The 25337-nt window shown below is 48.8% G+C and overlaps 1 protein-coding gene across 6 annotated transcripts in view; it reads right to left on the reverse strand.

Annotated features, from left to right (window-relative positions):
• Window positions 1-5157: 5157 nt before the first annotated feature.
• Window positions 5158-25337, reverse strand: part of LOC113583264 (axin-2) — a 38675-nt gene continuing 18495 nt past the window's right edge. For 4 of the 6 annotated variants that reach the window (XM_035528772.1, XM_035528771.1, XM_035528766.1 and 1 more), the window contains 10 exons: window positions 19847-20782; window positions 17352-17495; window positions 13858-13960; window positions 11664-11804; window positions 10513-10982; window positions 9782-9958; window positions 9242-9457; window positions 8544-8642; window positions 7298-7471; window positions 5158-5506 (listed from right to left, as the gene is read on the reverse strand). In XM_035528772.1, coding sequence (XP_035384665.1) covers window positions 5380-5506; window positions 7298-7471; window positions 8544-8642; window positions 9242-9457; window positions 9782-9958; window positions 10513-10982; window positions 11664-11804; window positions 13858-13960; window positions 17352-17495; window positions 19847-20670 — 2475 coding nt within the window. In that variant the 5' untranslated portion in view covers window positions 20671-20782 and the 3' untranslated portion in view covers window positions 5158-5379. Of the gene's footprint in view, window positions 5507-7297; window positions 7472-8543; window positions 8643-9241; window positions 9458-9781; window positions 9959-10512; window positions 10983-11663; window positions 11805-13857; window positions 13961-17351; window positions 17496-19846; window positions 20783-21058; window positions 21415-21583; window positions 21880-25337 lie in introns of those variants that run through there. The other 2 variants (XM_027019507.2, XM_027019509.2) reach the window with 2 other exon arrangements.

A 25337-nucleotide genomic window follows, 5' to 3' on the forward strand; every position in this document is an offset into this window, starting at 1 on the left:
GGAGACAATGAGCTGAGGGCCTGCTTTAGCTCCGGTGGTGTTCAGAGTCAATGCTGGGAACCTAGTACTGCTCTCAGACCCAGGTGCTCAGGGGAGATTTTTGGAGCTATAAATTCAAGGGCTCGCTAAGTCTTTGTCTATGCGTCTTCTCGATGAACTGTTTCAGCGAGGTGATTATCTGCTGTTTGATTTGACCTATTAGAGCCGGTTTGAGACTAATTTAATTACGAGCTCCAAACATCTGAATACACGGTGACGTTCACCTATGTTTGGGTTTCGTGCAACACCTGTGTTGACTTTGGCTTCTCTAAATCTCACTGGTTAAACGTTGCAAGATCAGGCAAGGGGTCCAGTAAGATCGCTAAACGATGGTTTTGAATTTGAAAGTCAGGGCGTCCTTGTTCCACGTTCTGCACATTGTTGTGTTTTCTCTGGTCTAAGACACCTTGCCAAGAAGCCAGATCACAAAGAGCCTGATGACTTTCTGATGGGTAGAATTATGGTATTAGTATTAGTAGAGGCCTCACTATGTGCAAAGTGTGCGGGGCCCCAGGGACTGGGGTGGGAAACCACAGCATGAAGGCCTGACCCATTCAGAAGGCAACATTAAGCACTACAATCCTCTTGATCTGCTGAAAACCTCCAAGTCCACCGACAGCTCTAAATTCTTGTTCCCTGTTGTTAGTGTAAAGTCTGGTCACACAATGATAGGTCAGCAAAGCAGGACAGTTATGAAGTGAGATAAAACCTCTAGTATGTGGGCTTGGATGTAGATGCATGTGTGTGTTTATGTTAGTGTGTGTATGTGTGTGTTTGTGCACATTGCTGAGTAGTGTATGGCTTAAAGCCAGACCAGGAGCGGTATGACCACAGACCCCATATCTACTTGGGGAGCGTACTCAGTGGTGGGGCAGTCATGGACATGACACCATCACACAGCAAGGAAGGTGCCAAACGTGCAAAACACAGGGAAGCTTGATAAAAGAGAGCACTGTTTTCAGACAAATCTACTGTCCGGTAACACCCTCGTACAGCAGGTTAAAGGGGAAGTTTGGTCCTCTGTTCAGTATTGGTGTTGTGGTGAACACAGATTGAGTTTAGTGACTAATATATCAAGGAGCATGTCTCATGAACAGCCCAAAGGCAAGGCTGCAATCCAGAAAGGTGCGGTTTTCAGATGGGGAGGCTTTGCACCGACCACATCAAAGTTGGGAATTTGAAAAATAGGCAACTGCTTTTGTGTTCTGGAAAGTTATACTTGTCTCGGGGCGAATTTTCCTCTCAAACAGAACTATATCATGCTTTTCATTTGATGGGGTGCACAAGAGGACATGCAAAAAAGTAGCTTCTCGAGTCAAACAGCTAAGCGGACAAAACAGGAATAAATTCCCTTTTAAAGTTTAAAGTCCCGGTCAGAAAACGCTGAAATGGCAACATGTCCACGCTCAGAATCCGTCTGGAGTGTATGATCGGCACTAAGATTGCTGAGATATTTTGGCATTTTGGCCTGCCTTTTTTATGTTGTTGTCATACCCCAAACTAGCCTGCTACTTGCAGTAAAGCCTTATAGACTTTGAACACAAAAACACGTCACTCCCGGCTGAGCACATCGAACCGGTGATAGTAGTCCTCTCTGCTGTGGGCCTGACTGGTATGCGGGACTTTCTACTCAGTACAAATCCATGCTATAGCATCTCTGTGCCGACAACAGAATTCTCTCAATCCGTGCCGCTTTGAGAACAATGGGTAAGAGTGCAGAAACCACACAGACCGCAGGGGAACATCCAATAATACCAAGATCAGAGAATGCCGTGGTTACCGAACAAAAAAGAGTCAGCTAAAAATGTTTGTGGCTCCAGCTCGGTAAACATGTCTCCTGCCAGAGAAACTGTCCCTGTTGTTTACAGCGGTTAAGGCAAAAGTGACCAACCCGCCCAGGGATGGAGCAGCAGGGCTCTCTGGGGGGGCAGGTCTGTGTAAATAAAGAATGTCCACCCATTCCGCATTTGGCTTGGGAAGACAGAGGAGCATTGAGAAAGGAAATGCAAGGATGCTTCGTTTGTGGAAAATAAACCGTAATATATAGCATATGGCTACAGTACAGCCTGGGGCTACAGGATCAGAATCAGGGAATCATGGATCAAGGAATCATGGAATCAGGGAATCATGTGCCTATGTGAGCAAATCCAGTCTGAATAACGCAATCCGTCTGCCCATTTCCGTTTGCTAAAGTGAGCTCTGTTTGCTAGTGTTCCCCTGCTCGCTTTATCCAGGATTTCAGCTACAGTTGCCACCTTCCCACTCATGGTCGCTCTAATCATACCGATTAGGTTGAAATAGACAAAGCTTGATCCTAGAACAACACTTTTAACATTCATGTAGACATGGGAGAGTTTATTTGCAGAAAGATTTAGCTCTATATCCGACAGGGATTTATGATCCAAAGTTGGTTGTAGGTCCAAACCTGATTTAACACTGGAGTTTGTCTTTCGGACCCTTACATCTGCCTCTCATCTTCACAAACGCTTGGCCACATGCAGTAATTGTAAACTAAAGAGAGGTCACCTCAACCTCCTACACCCATGAAGTGGAATAATGGGATTGGCCCATATCCTGAATATGCTCATTAGCTGAAACCAGCATGTGGAGTTAAACTGGGAGATAGAAACCCATGGCAAAGGGTATAACTTCTACAACCTACGTGTGGTTGCACGAATCAACCTTTCATTTTCGGGGTACGGCGGCATGAACCGAACAAACCTAGCTTGCTTCCTTCCAGTGTTGCAGTGAATATGAACATTCTCATCCTGTTTTGGAAAGTCAACTCGAGGCAGGTCCATTTACTAGCATCCTTAGAAAACTGGGAAGTCGTGGCTGTGGGTTAATACGCTGAACTCATCTGTCGTAATTGCACTGTAAGTGCCCCAGTTTATTCTAAATGAGGCGAATTGAGTAGGAAAAAAACCCCCACTTGCTCTGATGTTGATCCGGAACATTGGAACAATTCACTTTTCATTAACAATGATTTCAAAAGGTGCGAGAAGCCATGCCAGTGTTTCTAATCTAAACTTAACATAACTCTCAGAATCTTTTGAAATCAGCTCTACCCCCCGTCTCTCTCTCTCTCTGGCAGAAGGTTCCCATGTTTATGCATTTGCTGAGATCGCTGGCGGGATTATGAGAGAGGGGTTTAATTTTTTTCTTTTCTTTTTTTTCATGCAATCTCTTGCCTTCAGAACCCGTTAATGCCCATTCAACATCCACATCAAGGTACTGCTTTGATGTGTGTTCTGGCAACAGAGCTTCGCCCCCCACCCCCCCCTTCTTTTTGTTCCTCACGGTTACTGTACAATCAAATAATTAAACGGATTGTAAACAAATGATTTTACCTGGCAATTAAATATGCTAATGGTAACGGCAGGATGAAAGGACTGATTTAAGCACTTGCTGTGAATCTACAAAGGCTCCGAGCACAATGGCCCCACGGCTCCCGAAAGAACGTGTGTGGGAGCGAGGGAGAGGCGGCGTCACGGACGCTCGCGCACGTCCCTGTTTGTAACGGCCAACAGTTCGCTAAATGCCAATTACGGCTAGACATGGCTAGGAGAGAAGAGAGAGCGAGGGAGAGAGAGAAGAAATGAGATAAAGGGAGAGACGTGTGTGTGTGTGTGTGTGTGTGTGTGTGTGTTTGTGAGAGCGAGAGAGCGCGCAACTGCTAACAAACTTACCGGAGAAATCAAAAGAAAATCAATACTTCTTGTGGTGTAGGCTAGACATGGATTAAATATATTTAATCATTATGCTACGAGTCTACAACAAAAGAGACTCACATGTGGTGCTTTCGTTTGTTTCAGAGATGAATTAAGAACACAAGATTTTTTTTATTTGAAAAATATATAACTTTAATAATAAAGGCTACATCTTTTTATAATTACAATAATTATAGATCAAAGTAAAATCTTTAACTGAAAACTCTTTTTATAATGTATAATTTACAGATTTGATCACATAAAATGAAGTAAACAATGAAAAACAATAAAGTAAATGATATTAAAAGCTTAGAAAGTGTTTTTAAACATAAAGCCCTTCTGAAAACCAAGGGAATAATACACCCTGAAACAGGGTAACACATGGTATGGTCCATGTAGGCACAGGTGCTGCACTGATATCAATTAAACTTTAGTGCTCCCCCCTACGGTTCATAATGGATCATTCCAATATACAACATACAGAAGACTGCTTTAACCAGAGAGTATGAATCAGACCCATTGAAATGAAATGCATGCATCTCCCGAGCACCGCTAAAGAAAGCAATTTCTCGAACCGACTAATGCTATAAGCATTTTGGCTGTTGGGCTGGCAAAGCTTACAGTCCTGATCTCTTAGTTAGTGGACCATTCTCCTGTCGGTGCAGTGTCTGGTCAACAAACAAAGGCACGACGCGGAAGAAGAAGAGCTTTGTGCGCGCCAGGGCCAACGGCGGCCGGGGAAGGACTGACGGCGGAGCGAAAATGTAGACCCCTGCCAGCTGCAGGTTCTTCGTCAGAAACGATAGTGGTGGACGCAAAACGCCAAGAGACGTTACAAAGCAGTTACCGCACGGAAGCCTTCCATGACGTCAGTGCAGGAGAACATTCGACCGGAGTTCGGCGCGAGCTTCCGGAAGCTCGGCTTCTAGGGGGTCCACTCGCCCACGATCTGACTGTGAGGGCTGTGTGCGTGTTGCATTGATGACAAAAGGAACTGAAGCAATATATTGAAGCAGCTTGTCCGTTCTGTGGACTTCAGGGTTGGGAAAAGTGGGATAGTATAATTCAATAAATACTTAATAAAAAAAATAGATAACTATATACACACACACACTTAGGCCTGTATGTATATACACACACATATAAATGTTTTAATGTAGACTGAAGGTCAGTATGCAAAGTAGATGTTATGATATAGGCTCCATTACGCAGTCAGTCCTCAGTCCTCAACCATGGAGCCTTGCTGCATTGTAGTGAAGTCATCTGCATGTTCAGTGATTTTTTTTTTTTTTAATGTCCTCAAATACTCAAAAACTACATTACCCAGAAGGCTGTAATTATCAGGTTTCTAAGGCTGATTGGTTAAATAAAAAAGGTCTTTCGCTCCTCGTTTCTTCATTGGTTACTAGTGTTCCTTCAATAGCTTCAACACAACCTGGGCAGTCTTTTTAAAATATATTAACTCTAGGTAGCTTAAAAAAAACAGGAGTGTATCTGCCAGGTCTCTGACGGACAGTCAGACTCATATTAGAGGGTCTCAGTCTTTCATGGGAGCAGAGCGTCGGATAAACGGACGTCTGTGGTTTGTTTGTACTCCCTCCGCGCTTGATTGGCCGGTTGGATCGTGTCATCAGTCCATGCGCTCCACCTTACCCAGGATCTTGCCCTCATACATAGGCAACACAGAGCCGTCATCCCAGATCTCCTCGAACACGGCACCGCACTCGAACTCGTCGCTGGCCTTCTTAAAGTAGTACCTGCAACACAGCAAACAGATCCCTCGTTAACACTCAGTGTCGCATCAAAAAGGAGCCTGTTACTAAACATGCACATGAATATGCCCATACACACACACACACACACACACACACACACACACACTAAAACAGGTTAAAAATGAATGTGGCTTAATGTTGTCTGTTGACTATTTTGCAAGTTAAGAGACAATAAAAGAGCGAACTTTGTCTAGATGAGTGCTGAACTGAAGCTAAGATAAACAGGCTAAGCTGTAATGAATGAAGTGGCGAAATACTCGGCCCCTTCAAAAATGACATGTTAATGAACAACTCCTCTTTAATGACCTTTTTAAAAATCAGTTTTGAGAGTGTGGGGATCGGAACCATGCCGTTTTCTGATTGGTGGGGACTGAGATGTGATGCGGTCTTGGCTTGTTGACAGTAAACCCGGGGAGATCCTCTGTGACCCCGAGGGTGTGCTAAAAGTGAAAGGTCGCATACCACCCCCATCCCACTGCCCCCAAACAAACACACACACACACACACACACACACAAAGATGGCACAGAGCGTTGGGTTTTGTCCTGTTTTTGTGGCTGAGCTCTTAATGACCTGAAGGAGCATGGGTCAGTGGGGGGGACTTAATGATTGGCTTTGTAATGGAAAACTGCCTCACTCGGCCCATGTGTAGAGTTGCTTTGGAATCCCACAGGCTGCTGGGGTTTATGGGTGAAGGCAGAGTAATTCACATAAACAACACACAAACAACGTATGTGTAATGTTCACTTTTCCCCTCTCAGTTTGAGAGATGCTGTATGGGTATGTGTGTGTACCATCTCTCTCTCTCTCTCTCTCTCTCTCACACACACACACACACACACACACACACACCAAGCAGGAATGTTCCACGTTAGCTGAGAGATCGACTAAGGCAAAAGGTACTAATATACCAAGACTGGGTGTGTGTGTGTGTGTGTGTGTGTGTAACCCTGGCACAGTGAAGCATATCCCTCTGATCCTTTACCACACATCTTCATTCTTAGCAAAGAATTTCATCTCGTTCCACCTCAGAGGTAAAAGACCCACCCAGGCAGCAGCAACGGCGAGCAGATGAAGCAGAAGGGGCAGACGCCAGCGAAGATGGACAGACAAAGAGAGAAAGAGAAAAAAAGACAGAAAGAAAGAAGGAACGAGACAGAGGGAGAGACATGTATGTGTGTTAAAGTGTGTGTGTGTGTGTCAGGGAGAGAGAGAGAGAGAGAGAGAGAGAGAGAGAGAATTACTACCCGGCAGCCCGGTTCTGTGTATTCTTTGTTGAATCACTGCCATGGTGGAATGAACCAAGTCCACATGTTTAGAAAGAGCTGGATCTCGATGTATCAGTACAGCCTGATACGCTGGCTGGCTTCCAAGCATCTCTAAATCGCACTGATTGGATGACTTGGTGTATTATACACTATCATTACTCAATAGATTACTTAAAATGGACAGATTAATAATCCTGGTGTGGTCATAGGCAGTTGACGGGGTCCTGGCTGATTTAGATGTTTAGAGGAAAGTGTAGAACTAAAAGATGATTTTATAGCCACTGTCTAGACACGCTGTGAACTGCTGAGAGATCCATATAATTTATAATGTGTGTTCAGACATCCTCATCATCAGGAGCGGCTCGAAGCGGCTCGGGATTGGGAGCGCAGCACGGGAATCGGGGGAATCATGGAAATCGGGGAATCATGAGACCATGGGAACCAGGGGCAGATGTGACCAAGCCCGGTCTGCACGACACAAAGCGCTCGGAGTGGGCGGGGCTTACCTGTAGTTCCCCTTCTTGCGGAGCTGCTCTTTGAAATGGCCGAGCGTGAGGCTGTGGGTTTTCATAAGCCTGCGGTAGGGGATCTCCTCGCCGCAGAAAAAATAGGTGACCACCAGCTCCGAGCCAGAAGGGGCGCCGGCGTTCCCGCCGCTCGGCCTCCGCTGCTCTTTCCACCTGTGAAGAAAGCATTATTATTGATTTGGATTAGATTTGGCTATATTGCAGACACATGTATAACCTAAAAACTGGACCAATAACACGTTAATGCTGCTTTTACAGAAGTCAGATGTCACGACGTCCATGAACAAAGGCTCTGAAGGTCCTATTGGAATTTAAATCTCTCAGACGGTGGTCCTGTTTGTTACCACCAGCCTTCACGCTCATTAATGTTGTTTTTTTTATTCAATTTTGCGGAGAAAACTCTCAGTGCCGTGTCAGCTGCTTGCCGTTTTTTCGTGTCCAGAACACCTTTTCGTGAGTGTCTCGCAAGGTAGGGGCGGTGGGGACCTGTTTCTCGGGTGTCGGAGTGGCCTGGAGATCTCGTGCAGAGCTGCGCCGTGAAAATCTTTTTGATGGATGATGGGGCTTTGTGTCGGCAACTGGTCTTTGCACAAAATCAGACCCCTCGCTAAGAAACCCCAATGGGCTTTTGATTCTGACCCCCCCTCCACAAACACACACACGGTTGATGGTCCAGCTCAACCTGTGCACAGTGGTGCATTGGCAGGCTCCAAGGGCCGGACTGGACCAACATGTGTCATGGGGGTGGCCAAAGGGCAAGCACCCCCAAAAGAGCCGTGAAGCTTTTCATTCACTTCCAGGGCTTTGTTGGTGCAGCTTTAGATGGTGATGGTTCACCCTGAGACAGCTGGCTGGCTAAAGGTCAGCCAATTAAAGCTAGGCAGAGGCTGTGTGTGTGTGTGCGCGCGCGCACGTGTGTGTGTGTGTGTGTGTGTGTGTGTGTGTGTGTTTCCTGGCTGTCAGGTGGCTGTGGCCAAACATCAAACAAAGCTGCAGAACACCAAGATGGGTGACAAAATACTGCAGGGCTTGTTAAAACCAAAAGATGAGATTTATTGCCTCCCACTTGAATCACAAAACCTCTTTGTGTGGCTTTAGACGTGCACCCAGAAAGCACACGTCCCCCAGTAAAGCCCATTACCCAGAACACCCCCGGCACACTGTCGTCAGGCTTCCTCCCAATTATTCGTTCTGAAATAAAGATGAAGGTACAAAAGGAACGTACTCGTCTGTCTGTGGGGCGAGGCTGTTGAGGGTGGAGCTTGTGTTGGGGAACAGAGGTGGATGTCCTCTCTCTCTCTGCAGTCCGGAGGAGGTGGAGTGTCTGTGGAAGAGGTGGAGACATGTGTTAAGAGGAGGATATAGCACACACACACACACACACACACACGCGCACGCACGCACGCACACACACACGCACACGCACACACGCACACACTCATACACACACACTCACACACACACTCATACACACACATACACACACATACACACACATACACACACATACACACACATACACACACACACACACACACACACACACACACACACACACACACACACACACACACACACACACACACACACACACCAAGGGTAGCAGTAGTCTTCCTGTCATTGTGGTCACTTTACCTGTGCATATACCCATTTTACCCATTTACATTACTACCTTTACGGCATCTAGCTGACACGTTTATCCAAGGCCACATACAATCACGGCCCAACTGGGGGTCGAGGGTTAAGGGGCTTGCTCAGGGGCCCAACAGTGGTGGGGCTCGAGCCGGAGTACCTTAACCACTGAGCTACCAGTGGATCAGACAGCTCTGCCGGACAGTTATACGGCTCTATGGGCCAGCTCTATGGGCCGGCTCCATGGGCCAGCTCTGCAGGATGGCTCTGGGGGACAGCTCCTGCACATACCTTTGCTTAACAGGCCTGGATGCTTCTTCCAGCCGGCGGCAGGCTTCTTCGAGCTGGGTCAGGGTGTTGGGCGGAGGCAACGGGGGCATGGTAGGGTCCTGCACGAAGGGGTGACCCGGGTGGTGGCCGCGCACGGTGGTGCCCATTCCTCCGCTCCCCCACAGGGCTGTCTTGGAGGACACGTCGGTGGGGTAGAGCTTCTTCAGGCCTTGGGAACTGTGGAGTGAGGTCACATGTCAGTCAGTGTTAAAATACGGAAGCGCCATGGATTTTATTGCAAATCTTTGTTCCAACATGGGGACTATGATACACTACACACACACACACACACACACACACATTATATATATGTCCTGATTTTGTAGGTTTAAAATAGCAAAAGCACACATACAAGAGGATAGTTAATAATACTAAAAATAATAATAAATAAATAAATAAATAAAAATCTGAAAATGGTCCAAAAAGCACCTGTTCCCAAACATCTGAATGATCACAGCAGAGCCCCCCCCAAGACCCTGGGCATTATGGTAGCCCCCTCACCCGTGAGGCTTGGGCCTGCTCTGCCTCTCGCTCTCCAGGATCCACTGCCACACGTTCTGGGAGCGGTCCGTACCATCCAAGGGCAGCACGGGGGAGCCGCAGGACTCGCTGCTAGACTGGCAAACGCTTGTTCCATCGCTGGCTTTACAGGGGCGCCTGGACAACGTGCTGGTACGCCTGGATGGGACGAGGGAAGTGGGAATTTTTTCTTTACACAAAAGGTTTACGCAGCTTACGAAGGTTTCGTGTATGATCACTGTGTGATTACACACTGATACAGAGTGTGAGGTGGAGGAGAACAAAATCGACATCGCTACCAATCGCAGACCTTACAAATGTGCATGAAATGAAATCCAGAAAGTTATGAAATCCAGAAAGTACAATTCTCCATTCATTTACAAAAGATGTCTGCTAGCAGGATAATGATGATGATGATGATGCGCGCACACACACACACACAAACACACACACACACACACACACACACACACACAGATTAGTGGTCTTTTTTTCAGCTAAATTCCTACAGTGCAACTTTGTAATTTTTCATTAGGAATTTTTGGATTATTTCAATATGATAACACAAAAATACATTTTAGTCATAAGATCTAGACCAAAAAAAAATAGCTGGCAGCAAATTCCACACAAATTTGATAGCAGACAAGGGAACACGCGGAACCCCCCAGAACTCCAAGGGGACGGAAGCCGTATATGGGGTTGCCGGCACTCACCCTGGCACGAGCTCAGCTGGGATATGGCACCGCTGGAAGGAGTAATCTGACCCCGCCGAGCCCAGACACTGTGCCACTCGGTGGGCTGCCTCCGCCTCGATCTCCTCCTTGCTTTTGGCCGAAGCCCCATGGTGGTGGACGTAGTGGTGGTGGACGTGCTTGGTACAGGGCCGGGGGCTTGCCGCCAGCGTCTTGCTTGGGACGGAGCAGGCCAATCCGGGTACGAGGCTGGAGACCAAGCCCTGGCGATGGTGGAGGTGATGGTGGTGGCGGTCCGGCGAGCGGGCGCGAGGGGAGTAGCCGGGCATGTCGGGGGACTGGCATCCGGGGGTCTTTAGGACCCTGGAAAGGTGCTCATCCAGGATAGCCTGAGGGTCTTCTTCACAGTATCCGGATGGGAGGAGGCTGAGGGAGGGAGGGGGTAGGTGGGAGCCTCCACCTGATAACTCACTCTCATCTCGCTCCTCTTCCTGCAAACACACACACAAACAGGAAGTTGGGTTACCTGAACTCATCACAAGACAGCAGCTATACTGTTGCTCCAGTTCTCCATTACAGGCAACCGTACAAAGCCACTGCTCACTGCCTCGCAGAGTCAGAGGCCCTTTGAGTGACAAAGGCAACAGCAAAGGGAACGTTCCACAAGGATGGCGGGAAAACAAGACCACACTTCTCACTTCACCAGCCATTAGTCTCTTAATGAACATTTGATGACTAGTGATTCCAGTTTACTGGGTGAGTCACATTGGCCTGAGTCTTATCATAATAATAATTATCATGTTTAAATACAGAGCACACACTTTCGTCATTATCGACGTGACCTGTCACTGGAGTCATGGCCCGATTGAGAGTAAGAGGGACCGCAGTCTAATCAAGTGTCAAAGGGGCACACAGTTCAAAGGTGAGAGGTCGCGTAGTTTAAGGAGGTTGAGAACGTTAGGGCTTTAGCACTTAGGGGAGGGGGTGCCCCGAGGTCCTCTCCTCAAAAGAAGGTTTTCACTCATTGATTATTCAGGTCCACGAGATGTGGTTCGGCAGACATGCGTGGAGACGATCAGGCACGGACAGAGCTTTCAGGAAAAGAGAGAGAGAGAGAGAGAGAGAGAGGTGAGGGAGGTAGAGAAACAGAGAGACCGCGTTCGCCTCCTCACCTCCTGTATCTGCTGCAGTCTCTCCTCGAGAGAGCTCAGCGTGTCTCGCTCCCGCTTCAGTTTCTCCAGCCGGGATATCAGCTCCGCCGCAAACGCCGACGGCTCCACCGGCGCCATCTCCCGCGGCAACCGCTGCGTCCTCTACGGGAGGGGCACACGGGGGAGAGAGAGTGAGCAGCGGGCGGGGCAGAGGGGTCATGCTCGGCGTGACAGAGTCTGGTTGGGTTCCGTGATTGGCTGAGTCAGGGGTGACACAGCAGGAAAAAGCACTGTATGGGAACTGAGCCGGAGATCCCAGGATTACAGAGGGAAATCAATACAGCATAATGTGCTTGCAGAAGTGTGTGTGTGTGTGTGTGTGTGTGTGTCCAGCGCTTCCATCCCAAGCCCTTGTTCTAACCCTGAATCCTCAAATGCCCTTCATCTCTCTCTTCTCCTCTTCCTCCTTTAATGCCAATTGCCAACAGTACTGTCAGCCCTGGGCAAAAGCTGGACCAACACACACACAGGCACGCACTCACACACACACACACACACACACACACACACACACACACACACACAGGCACGCACACCACCCATGCCATCAGCATGGAGGCTCTGAAGTCAGCCAGCTTCAAAGAACCCTTGTCAAACATCAAACACACGCAAGGAGAGGGGGGGTGGGGGAATTTAGGGGGGGGGGTGGGGGATCGGGCTTTTAAATCTCAGAATAAAAGCCAGATAGACAGAAAAAGAGGAGCAGAGGGACAAAATTAAAAGAAGAAGAGAAAAAAAGGAGGGAGGGGATAGAGGGAGAGGTGGTAGGAGGGGCAAGGATGAAGAGCAGAGGACCAGTGGAGCTGAGGAGCTGAGATCAGAGAGGAGGCGTAATCGACTCCTGCCTTTGGACAGCACACCTCAGTATAGTACCGTGGATGCAGGTCCCTTTTTAAGACGCTCGTGACACAAACTTGTCAAGTTTTCCCAGGTTTCTTTTTCAACCTGCTTTCTTTTTTTCTTCCTTTTTTTTTTTTGCATGGCCCTCATTCTTTGTTGCAAGGATGAACAGATAAGAAGAGGGGATGAAGCGAAGGAGAAGGCGAGAAGAAGAAAAGCTTCCGGCGAGGCGCTAGCCCGCTGTGCAGGAGCATGGTGACGGGGGCCCGGAGCATGGAGAGAAAACAAGCCCAGTCCAAAATCGGGGTGGGCGGGGGGTTGGGGGGTGGGGGTGGGAGGGGTTTTAACAAAAATAGGCAGGAGAGAGAGCCCCCCCCCACACACACACACACACACTCACACACACACTCACACTCACACACACACTCACACACACACTCACACACACACTCACACACACACTCACACACACACTCACACACACACTCACACACTAGCTTTGCCTATATTGCCTGCTTTCTGCCTCTGAAACCTCCAACCTCACCAAACTCAAATCATGAACTGTGACTCTCCAAACCACACATACCCCCTGCCCCACCCCAAAAAAAACTACCACACCAAAATCTCTGAGCTTGTTTAGCTCTACACCCTGCTGAGATCAGAGGCAGGGGAAGAGTGGAAAGAGGCAGAATGTGGGGGGAGGTTTACTGCAACAAAACCAGTGAAGAGTCGGGGGGGGGGGGGGGGGGGGTTTCTCCACTGGAGGTTGTCACCATAGACGCCACACAAGCTGCCTGCATTGAGCCCTTGATCAAAGGCCTGTCGGCGGGGAGTTTAGCCGGCCGAGAAGCAGCTCCCGTTCTCACTTCCAGATCCTGACCAAGTGACCTCTGCAGCCCCTCCCCCGCCACCATGTCCCATCAAACCCTTAGGAAATACATTCAGAATTCCAGACCGGAATGAGACTCCGGAAAGCAACCGAGATACTAGAATCAGAATGGGACCTTGAAAGCGCACATGAAACCTTGATCTTTGTGCATGGGCTGTGATGCAGGAGAACTGGTAGCTTTTTTTCCCTGACGTGTACCATGATACTTGAGTTGAGGGGGGGGGGGGGGGGGGGGGGGGTTACAAGAAGTGGAAAGAAATTCCTATGTGAATATTGTCTTTTATTTATTTATTGTCTTTTACATGAGAATGAGTGGACAAATATAATATTCTGTCTGAACATGAGCTCGGGAAAATAAGCAAGTCTCGGAGCGGGCGCGCGAGCATGTGGAGAAGGAAAGTGTCAGGGGAGTGGGTCAGCGCTTACGGGGAAATGAGGGAGCGCAACTTGTCCGTTGATCTTCACGCTCCGGTGCATCTCCCGCTGGAGCTGCTTCCTGGTGACCAGCTTGTATGGAGGAATCCCGTCTCTGTGGGGCGGGAGAAAAAGAACCCCATGTGCACGTTAAAAGCAGAACAAGAGGACTTTAAATACCCAGCACAACTACGTACACCCAGAATAATACCCCCCCCCCCCCCCACAATTGGCTTCAGACTAAACAAAGTGTCAAGTTTCATAATCAAAACAAATTCTCCTAAAGGAGAAAAAGAGAGGATGGTTTGGTTTGGAAACGACTTGCTAACCCATTATATTATACTGTTGAAAAACACTTCTGGGAGCGAAACGTGATTTGATGGGCACATACCACAGCCTTGTCCCCTGACAGCACACACACTCACGCACACACACACACACACACACACACACACACACTCACGCGCACGCACGCACGCGCACGCACGCACGCGCACGCACGCACGCGCGCGCACGCGCACACACGCACGCGCACACACGCACGCGCACACACGCACACACACACACACACACACACACACACACACACACACCCTTCCCTCTCCCCCGAGCTATTTCAGTCCCTTCGCCATTAAGGGTATTAGCAACACAACGCACCACTCCTTAATGACTTCAGATGGGACCCCAGAGGCCGCCATTAACTGGCCCCAAGCGCCAAAACCAGCGTCAACATCGGCTCCCTCCCCTGTTCGGGGGGGTTTTGAGAGACGAATCAAAGGCGAGAGAATTCCACTAGCACCATGAACGCCGAACACCGGCGCAAAGGGCATCCCAATCTGCTGGCTGATCCCAAAACCAGGGGCTTGAATTTGAAGTGACTCGGCCTAATAATGACACCGCAGAGCTCTCTTTGACGTCAAGATCTGCTCTGCGCTAGAGACGAGAGGACACTTGGCGTTTTTACCACACGGGCACTGATATGATAAGAGTGACATTAAACATTTAGGAGCCCGTGTCGGCTGCGAACCCCCCCCCCCCCATCTGACACCCCCTCCACCCCCGCTCGCGATTAAACGCGTTAAACGGTGCGGCTCCTTTCGCCGCAATTGCTTCTCATCCAAGTGCCTTTTGGTCACACATGGGATCGCAGGTTTCCGTCAGATGCTATTTACATCTGAACTTGGAAGAGCACGAGAGCCTGCTCTATCCCAAATCCAGCTTTCTCCATGCACCCATACCCCAACCCTCCCCCACACCTCCTCCCCTTTGAAATCTCACACTCGCGCGCATATGCGCTCCCTGCCATCTTCATTTGGCAACAGCCTCTCACGACTGCTCAGATCTCAGGAACATCAAAAGGTTGGTCTGTAAGATAAGGTAATGTTTGAAGTTGGCATCAGCACATTCCCCAGAGTCCAAGTAAATCCATAAATAAGATATAAGCTGGAAAAAAGAGGGGAAAAACAGAAAAGAAGGGGTAAAAAAAAAAAAACCCTCACTGAAAAGCTTCCCTCCATCCTATATCTCCAACCGAGATTCAAATTTGGGTTGTTTCTCTTCACCCGCGCAAAAATCATCTTGTCTTCTGAACGGCAAACCAGCAAAACGTATTTCATCAGGCATTTGGCGAAAGGGCACAGAAAGATTCCTAGAGTCCAGCCATTACTGGGACGCGTGGGCGGAGTCTTGTTAAAAATACCCTTTTATCACCAAGGATCAGTTACTTGAATGAAAATAGACTCTGTGATCCTCTGCATCTATAAATGCAGAAAAATGTTCTTCAAAGTGGCAGTTATCGACCAAGGATGGACACTATTTACGCTGCAACATGTTTTGAGTGTTTTTTAATATTGCTATTTTAATATTGACCATGATTAGCAAGTCATATAACAGCTCTATTACTCAAAATAGAGTAAGTCAAATGTTCTATTATGTAGTCAAATGTTCTATTATGATTAAAATAATGAGATCTGCAAACACTAACCCTAGTTCAGTTACGACCTTATGAATGTTGTGTGATTCAGGGTAGTTCTGTGGGTATTTGAAGAATCCTGTGATCCAGAGAACTTTAATCTTTAACCACACCAAGAGTTCACCAGGTAGTATTCCATATAACGCAAGTCATGCTACAATCGCTAAATGCAGCAATATCATTTCGATATGCCATTTTGCTCACGTCTACCCTCCTGCGTCACATTGTACTACCTGGTCACCATCCACATTAGCATGTCTGGAGCAGTTCAATTGAAATCAAATTTCTCACGCTTACATGGCTAATAACGAGTGAAAGCCGGTAGCCCCCAATTAGCATTATGCAAATTACCTCATGCTAATTAGTGGCTACCAGCTTTCAGTTCCCATTAGCCATGTTAGCATACTGGAACTGCTCCTCTACAGCATGTGAACAAACAAACAGACAGATTAGTGCTACAGATGCCCTCTTCCTCCCAAAGTTTTTTCCCCCATTGTTTTTCTGAGGTGAAACAGGCTTCTCTTTTTCACTCTTTCTTCAGCGGGGAGCCGTGCCGCCTGACCCCCCCAGTTCGGCCCCACCAACAATTCCGTCGTGCAACTGATTTTCAAAGCAGTCTGAATCCCTCCTTTCAGTCCTTCACCTTCCCAAAGCCCTGTGTACTGAACAATGGGCACAGAGCTCCATTTAGCTAAGCCTTCCATCTTCCACACGTTTCATTCATCCCTCCCTCCTCCCCCTCTGCACCTCCCCGCTAGCACGAAGTTTCCTTTCAAAGGGGGGGGGGGGTGTGGGTGGGGGAGTGGTTTCATGATGAGGGCGTGTGATGTTAATCCGGGTATTGGGAACCCCAGGTGAGCCGTCTGTGAGTCCAGGAATGAAGAGCACTCGTCTACCCCCCCCCCCCCCCCACACACACACACACACACCCCCCTGACTAAACGCGGTCTGACACTTGATCTCATCACGCTAGGGCTGCTGGGAAGTAACCGCGGCAACGCAGAATGGGGTAAGCCTTGCTTTCAAGCCATGCCAAACCCCAACCCCCACTGCTCTCGCTGAGATGGGCTTAAGACCAAACCGCTAATTTCTCTGTGCAGATTTGTGAAAGGGAAACAGAGAGATAATGATGAGAAAAACAAAATGGTTGGGGTGGGAACAAAAGAAAAGTAATGAAATGAAGTTGTGAAGGGGAAAAAATGCAGCCCTGGACTTATAGGAATAAAGTTTGGGAAACCATCTCACACCGTTCAGCAGTTCTTGCACTGCACACACACACACACACACACACACACACACACACACACACACACACACACACACACACACACACTTGCATGCACGCACACTAGTGCGTATAGTTGCCTGGCTGTCTGTTAATATTCCAAGGCTTCCAACCACTTAACTAAGGAGAGGTGATACAGAATACAACAAAATAAAACAGTTTAGTAATCTGTCACTAACTGGAGGACACTCCAGATGGATGCCACCCTGCCAAAGGCCACAACTTTTAACCCCGAGGAGAAACACTCACACGCTGCTGCTGTCGGTCATGGACATGGAGTCATCCGTGGTGGCGTCGCTGGACACCTCGCTGTCGTTGGCGCTGCTGGCCGGCGCAAAGACGTGGCCCGAGTTCACGAAGTAGGGGCTGGCGGGTCCGCCGCGCCTCCGTGCCCTGAAAACACAACAGTAGTCGGGGTGGCGTGGTGAGAGTGGGCCGTGCCGTGCCGCACACGCACACTGGACACTAGACCCGGCTCTGGCGTTAGTTGATCGGCTTAGCCGCGCTCCGCTAGCTGCTCGTAGAGAAGGCTGCCGTGCAAAGGTTACATGGTGGAATTTGTCGAAGGGGTTTAATGCTACACACGGTCTGTCACAGTGGATTGGCAAACTTGTGAACCCTCGGGTGAACTTCCCAGTGGGCGCTGATGGGAAATGACGACTTTCTGAAGCGGCGCCATGTTCTCCCGTTACCAGTAAGCTGCTGGCAGGGCCGCGCGCACGTGGTTCCTCATGAGAGCTTTTCTCAGCCCAGTTTATGAGTGGCGTAGACTCTGTGTGTCAACAACCAACAACCACTTCCTCTCTTTCAGCTGTGTACAACCCCCACCTCCCCTGTTAAAGAGCTCTCTACACTTTTCGATTCCAAAGCTTCGCTCGCCCGCTCGCCCCCGCCACCCCGGTCCCTTTTCTTCTGACTCCTCCCTCATTCTCTCTCTCTCTCTCTCTCTCTGCTTGTCTTTCTCCTCTCTCCTGCTGTGCTGCATTCCTGCCTCCCTGGCAGAAAGAGGGGAGGGAAAGGGAGTAGAGGGGAGAAGGGGGAGCAAAAGAGAGAGAGAGAGAGAGAGAGAGAGAGAGAGACAGAGGGACGCAGCATGACCGAAGCCTCTGGGCCTGATCTTAGCCCTGACCTCCTGCTCCTCCCTACATGCACTCAGCTGGACACAACCCCTCTCTTTGCCTCTCCTCTCTTTCATCGTCTCCTCCCCTTCCCTCTCTCTCTCTCTCTCTCTCTCTCTCTCTTCCCCAATCCCTTGTCTGAGGGATAAAAGGCAGAAGTAGAAACAGCCCAGAAGTGTGTGGAGACCCAGCGTTCCAGGGAGAAGGAGCTGCACCGTGGGCCATGGACTCTGCCAAGCCTCTTGAGGAGCTGGTCTGAGGGGGAGTGGGCTGCCTGAGACTGGGGCTGAAATTAGTTCCACATGTGGCAGATAAAAACTCCGTCACAGACAGAGTTGGCGCAGACCGTGGGGAAAGGAGAGGTGCCCCCCCCCCCTCCTGTGTGATATGTGCACTGAAAACACCAGCAGGAAGAAGCAGAGATGCCCTCATGTCAGCCACACGCCTATACTCCACATAACAACAGCAGGCTAACAGTCTCCACTGACACACACACTCACATACGCACCCTTCTACAGAGACAAACACTCAGCCACACAGTCCATTTTGTCCAGGTCTATACACTGGCAGCCACACACACACACACACACACACACACACACAGTCTGAAACCATTTGGTCACGTTTCCTGCTTAAGCTAGAGCAGTTTTCATCCATCCACTTTTAAAATTCCAAAAAAGCAAACTTCAGACGCTCTGTTAGCTTAGGCAGAGAGGACGAGTCTGTTTACTTGTAGTGATCTGTTTTAAGACACAACAAAGAACGAGGGGGGTGGGGGTGGGGGGCTTCAAGTGTGTTGCGCTGTAATTGTTTCCAGATGTCTGATGCTTTATTGTATGGAAGCACTAAGACCAGTTCGGTCAGTGCTATTAAAACTGGTCTTTGATCGAAAACCATGCGGAAAACCCAAAACTTTCTACACAGCATTCAGTCTCGATCTCACGCGTCTGCGAGGCAGTGCAGGGAAGCGTCTGGTGAGCGGAACACAAAGGCTTCCTTGAAATGCCTTATCTTTCATCTTGAACTAAAACTTGAATATCTTCCTTCTGCGCTTTAAAGTGCAAGTGTGTGCAGGAGAACATGTCTCTGAGAGAGAGAGAGAGAGAGAGAGAGAGAGAGAGAGAGAGAGAGAGAGAGAGAGAGAGACGTAGTGGATGGGAGGGTGAGCGAGAGAGAGTGCCACACATGAGAGCACACACACACACACAAACACGCACAGACAAACACATGCACTCCAAACACTTCGACGGCATAACTAATGACTGCAGAGTGACACTGTGTAACCACAGTCCACATTAGCACGCACACATGGATGGAACACAAGGATCCATGGCGTGTGTGTTGGATCTGGGACCACTATCACACAGTAGCATTTCAAAGCACAGAGAGGATGTAGAACGGACCACCAGAGGGCTGTCTCCAAGACTACTGAAACTCCAGCCTGACAGTGAACGGCAATGGTGTCCATGCTGACTTACGGAAAAGGGCGAGGGGGTGGGAAGCATGCGCATGAGAAGGTTTTTACTTGATCACATACTTCACCCACGAGCTAAACCGCCGCACGTATTTAACACGATCACCTCTCGTAATGTGTAATTAGGAGCCAGGCAGGTTTTGAGGGTTTACCTGCATCCTTGCTCCAGGATATCCGTGGTCCGCAGAGACATCGTAGCCCGCAGGGTACTGGCGGATAATCCGACCACGGTTGCCAGTGCTTTCGTTTTGAAGTCGCTGCAAGTCCATTCTTTGTCCTCTATTAGCGGGGGCAGGTAGCCGCACATCAACCTGAGATTCCCCAGACCGCCGTGCTGCTCGTACGCGGAGCTCTCGCAGCCCGAGCGCACGTAGTCGAGGTAAATGTCCGACGCCAGGAACAGCTGGTAGGCGTTCTCCTCCATGCTGGTCTGGATCTCCGTTTGGGCCTGGTCGAACATGGACGAGTCGATCTGCTGCTTCTTCACACTGTCCCGTATGTAGGATTTAGTGGCCGGTTTCATCTGCTGCGCGACGACGCTGTCGTTCTCGATGTACCGCTTGTAAATTGCTCTGGCAACTCTTTGCGTTTTCGGGTCCTTCAGGTCCATCTGCCGAAACCCGTTGCACGCGAACCAGAAGTCCAGAGTGTCCTCGCATTTCTCGCGCTCCAAGAAGGTCCTGAACAGGTGGGCGCCGTCCTGGTCGCCGAGGAGAAAATGCAGTGATTTAGTCCACCGCGCGAGCGGGGAATCCGGCGAGGCGCTGCCCTCCGGTTCCCCGAGTCCATCCTCGTTTCGTCGCGGAGTGCAGCCGGGAGGGGCAACGGCGACCGCCTTAGCCCCGTGCAAAGGCCTGATCCTCACGGACTTGGACGAACTGCGGCATGATCCTTCGCCCTCTTCCCCCGGGACCGGAGGACGAGGTGCGTCTTCTCGGAAGCTGGCGCCGACGGTCTCGGTGAGCACGCGGCTCATGACTCCGGCGCTGCCGTTCGCGTGCGTGCAGCTTTAGCTCGCCCGACGCTGCGCCTCCGATCCCTCCTCACGCGCTAGAAGCAGCGGGGGTGCCGCGGAGCCGCTCGCCTCTCTGCAACACAAAGTATCGATCTAATAAAAAAAAGTGGACTCGATATACTTCAAAGTCTGAGTTACAAAACCAAGCTTCATTGCAACTTAAAAATAAAAACAAAAATTCAAACACTGCGAGAAACTTCGCGTAAAAAAAACAAAAATGACGCACTACTGTGTTCGGCGACTCGCGGTAAAGCGCCGATACGGAAAAGCAGAGGATCGTATCACACCCGTTAGACATGTTTCAGAGATCATGACAAAACATCGACCACATAAACATTTCCAAACACACCGGTGACACGAACTGTTCCGGATCGAGGGCGATGACACTTTTTAGCCTCAAATTCATCATCGGTTTGTCCGCGCGGACCGTAATCGGTGTGAAAGGTGGCGACGGCACGGAGTCTCCGCTGCGTTACAGTCGCCCGCGCTTCAAAGGCTTAAGGAAAAGCCTCGAGGGAAGGCAGGCGTTTCAGTGCACAATGACCGCAATCAATGTGCATGCTTTGATCCCCGCCAGCGTTGGGGCTCCGGTTTAGACGACCGTACCGAAATCAACATCAGCTCACGCTTTCAGGGACTTTTCCCAAACTTTACACCTCATCGAAACATTTACGCGCACTCCAGACGCGCATAAACGAGGCGGCCGGGCGCAGGAACTGTTGTAGGATAACGAAGCGACGAACATACAAACAAACAACCCGCACAAGTCGTCGACGCCCACAAACAGACCATGCCTTAAAAGTGTATTCATCAGTCAGTTACACGCATCGGCTATGAAATGTCATTCCAAACCAAACACAGCTCGCATTCATACCATATTTCAGGACTCCGCTGCGCTGGAAAAGAGATTCAAGGTCGGAATGATAGCCTGCTTACGTCCCGTGGAGGGCTTTAGGCTGAAATCTAAGCGATGTGATAATCCAGCAAAAAAAACCCACTCCCGGTTGAAATAAGCAGTAATCCGTCAAACATTTATGAGCTCGGCTAAAATGTGGCAGTTGCGTGTGCAATAGGTCCTCGATGGGAGAGAGAGAGAGGGAGAGAGGGACGATGTGGCTTAGTTCTGTCCCATTCAGCAACTGGACTGACCCAAAGCACGCAGCGGATCCTCCTCTCAGTCTTAGGAGGGGTGTGGAGATATCAAGGGGGTCGTGCCAAACCACGACTACGCACGGCCGCCCCCCGCTTCCGAGTTACTTTCAACATCAAAACGGGATTATCAATTATATCAAACCCGCTCCTGTTCCAGCACTACCTATCGACAAACATGTTTTAATCACTGTACTCGGCGCAGCCTATTTCTAACCTTCAAAGCTTTGCAGATCGGAGCGTCCTAGATAGGCGTTTTTGCTATAGCGGCACAATACTGCCTAATTCAGCATTTACGCGGCTGGTTTCCACCATGCAATAGAAGAGTGGTGTTGAGCAATCCGCGATAGCCTCCTCGTGGCTCGTGCGTTTTATTCTCAAGTTAACCTGCAGCGCGGAGACAAAAGTATCCAGACGCGAGCCACATTCCTGCACCTCTCCAGGTGCTGGAGTGTTAGGAACCCCTCCAGGCCATTTCAAAACGAGCCGGCTTGACTGCGCGACTGAAAACTTCAAAGTGAGTTAGCGCCGGCTTGGTCCCGGAAGAAAGGTAGAAAAGACTAATCTATAATTTGACATTTTCTTGGCGAATGCAGGGCTTTAAAAAACACAACACCGGTGCGTGACTACCTAGTCGTGCTTACACCCGGACTGTTAAAGCGCCCGTTAGTCTGCGGCACTCAGCGAGCGGACGGTGGGGTTTTTGCGAGTTTTTACGAGGTTGCAAGGACCTTCTCAAAGGCTGGCAATCCAGAGCCAACTTTGAGGATCCAGAGCGCCAGAGGAAATTGATCTGCTGCCCGACGGCACTATCCCTGCAACTCCACTGTTAGTGCGCTGACCTAAAACACGCAGACTTTTCGTCTTCCGTGGATTTTCTGTTTAACCCGTGCGCTGCCACATCGCCAGAAACGTCTGGCGTGTGATCTGAGTTTCCCCTCATGTGACAACAAGATTATTTCAAACTGTCCCGTGAAATGAGTCCCACGCACGTGTTATAAAGGTTAAAAAAAAGTAATTTTGTGGCTATTGCGCCTTCTCACCACGGTTATAGGCTAATGCGGATGACTTTGCCAATGTCATAGCAGTGAGGGAGAGAGAGAGAGAGAGAGAGAGAGAGAGAGAGAGAGAGAGAGAGAGAGAGAAAGAGAGAGACTGATCCTACCCCTCGCTACTTCAAAGCATATATTGTTCCTTTGATGTTCAACACAAACTCTGAAGACGAAGATATATTTAAATACTTGAGTTCAAACGTAGAAACCGGTGATACCACGTCCGTGTTCTTAAAACGATTAGGAATGATACAGAAGTTCATACTTTAAGCGGAATTACGCGTGCGTGTGATCATGCGTCCCATTATGTATGCATTCTTTTTTTGTAGTTTTGGATACATAGAGGAGATATTAGTCTCAGAAATCTCAAATCCGGCACCGACAGAAACTCAGTTTTGCTTACAAGCCTACATTCTAAACTTTACTCCTCCTACAACTGTAAGGCACCCCACCAATTCCAAAATATTTTCATTTTCAAATTGTTTGGAAATGTGCGTTAAAACGTGTCTTTTTTTTTTACTGGCATTTCTTGAATTATTCTCGAATTAGCGATGACCAGTACCACTGTAGCAGGTAAGATGTTACACAAAATCTTTGTTAACACTGACTACAGCATTCGTACCTTGAATAGTAGGCTTTAGAACAACCGCGCGCGAGCGAGCGCAGACGCACGCACGCACGCACGCATCTTTCACAGCCAAGTCAACGAGAGCGGTCGCTATGAATAAAATGATTTTCTAACACAGGAGACACCTGTTGGCCATTTCATGGCCGCGCGATTATCTCGCGCGGAGTGGAGGACGGGGCAGACAAGCTGCAGCGCGCGTCTTCCCTCCCCCTCCTTGCTGTTTTCTTTTTTGATGTCGACCCCCTCTGACCCCTTTGTAGTGGCCTCAGCCATTTTCACAGGGGGACCCCAAATGTTTGAAAAGCCCAAGACAGGATGAGAGAGTGTCAGTGAGGCGCTACCAATGCCAGTAATAAAACGGGGTTACCCAGAGGCTAAATTTGAGTCTCGTGTAATAGAACAAATAAAACACACCTGATCTCATTACACCAGACAAAGAGAGAAAGTTCTCCAAATTTTCACCCGGCATGCTTTTAGCCCAAGTGTGCAGTGCCGGGGTGGTCATACTTCACTCTTATGACTTTGCCTTTCGGAGTTTCAACATGTCTTAACCGATGTTTATTTTAGAAGTGGGCCACAGTTTGGCCAAATACTCTGCACTTCATGTTATCACATTGGCTCCAAGGACATGTGGTCTCAAAAATCTTGCTCCACCCTTTGAACACTCTCAGGGCGAGTAAGCATATATGTGATTTAAAAAAAATTGGCATCGCTTTCCTTTAATAACAAGTTATCGGGACAAGTGTGGCACTCAAGTGAAAATGGCAGAAGGGTGAGCTTGACAGAAAAGCTGATTTATGAGATGTTGGTCTTGTTGCATCAGGTTACTTCGTGTATTGTTTCAAAAAATGTGTTTTCTTTGGTGTCTGGTAAGCTCTTTCATGTAAATGCAGCAATCGTGATGTAGGCACATCACAAACGAAGACAGCAATGGCCAACACAATTATCTAATTATCTTTTTTTTTTACGTTTCTTTTAAGATTGAAAGCCATTTCACCTCTGGTTCAGTGTAAAAAATGTGAAGAATGTTTCTTGAGATATCAGTTGTCAGTTCTTTTTGGGTGTTGTCCACGGCACGGGCGTTCTCCTGCTGCCGTTCCTTTCACTGGGAAACGCGACATCGCCACCGGTGATTAATCCCTGGTCCATGATGCTCGGAGAACTCTGTCTGTTTCTGGAAGCGAGGAGGATCGTTTGTGTGCTAAGCGCATCTTCGAGAAGTATGAGGATAAATGCATCCTGAATTTCCCAGAAACGTAAGCATGACTTGGGCAGAAGTGCAGAGAGAACACACGCGCCGTTGGAGAGTTCAAAGGCAAGAGAAATTGAAGCTAAGGCAGGAGCTAATAAAGTTAAGTAGGCTGACATTGGGGGACGGCCTAGCACCCTTTGAACAGGGCCCTGTGATCAGTCGCCTCCTTCAATTAGTGTATTGTCCACTTGTACTTTCAGCCTGGGGGTTAAACTGCTAGCGTGGTGCTTTGAAGTGTTTATCCCTTCATCTGCGGTCGGACGGAAGAAAATTCGCAACACAACAACGCAAAGCAACCCACACTAAAGATCACCGGGCCAGAGAAGAGTCAGGCCGCAGAGGACAAAGCAAGAAAGGGAAAAAAGAGAGAGAGAAAATTGAGCCAAGAATGAGAAAGGCATATTCTACTGCTGAAGTCTTATTTATGCATCTAGAGAAAATCTGGTTACAGAAGAACAGATGTGTTTTTAGGGGAGCCATTTTGTTTGTGTGCTTAGTGTTTTGTTAAAAGTGTCCTGATATTGTGCAGTTCAGTTTAGTAGTTCAT

Source organism: Electrophorus electricus, chromosome 1, assembly GCF_013358815.1.
Source record: "Electrophorus electricus isolate fEleEle1 chromosome 1, fEleEle1.pri, whole genome shotgun sequence".
Classification (NCBI taxonomy): domain Eukaryota; kingdom Metazoa; phylum Chordata; class Actinopteri; order Gymnotiformes; family Gymnotidae; genus Electrophorus; species Electrophorus electricus.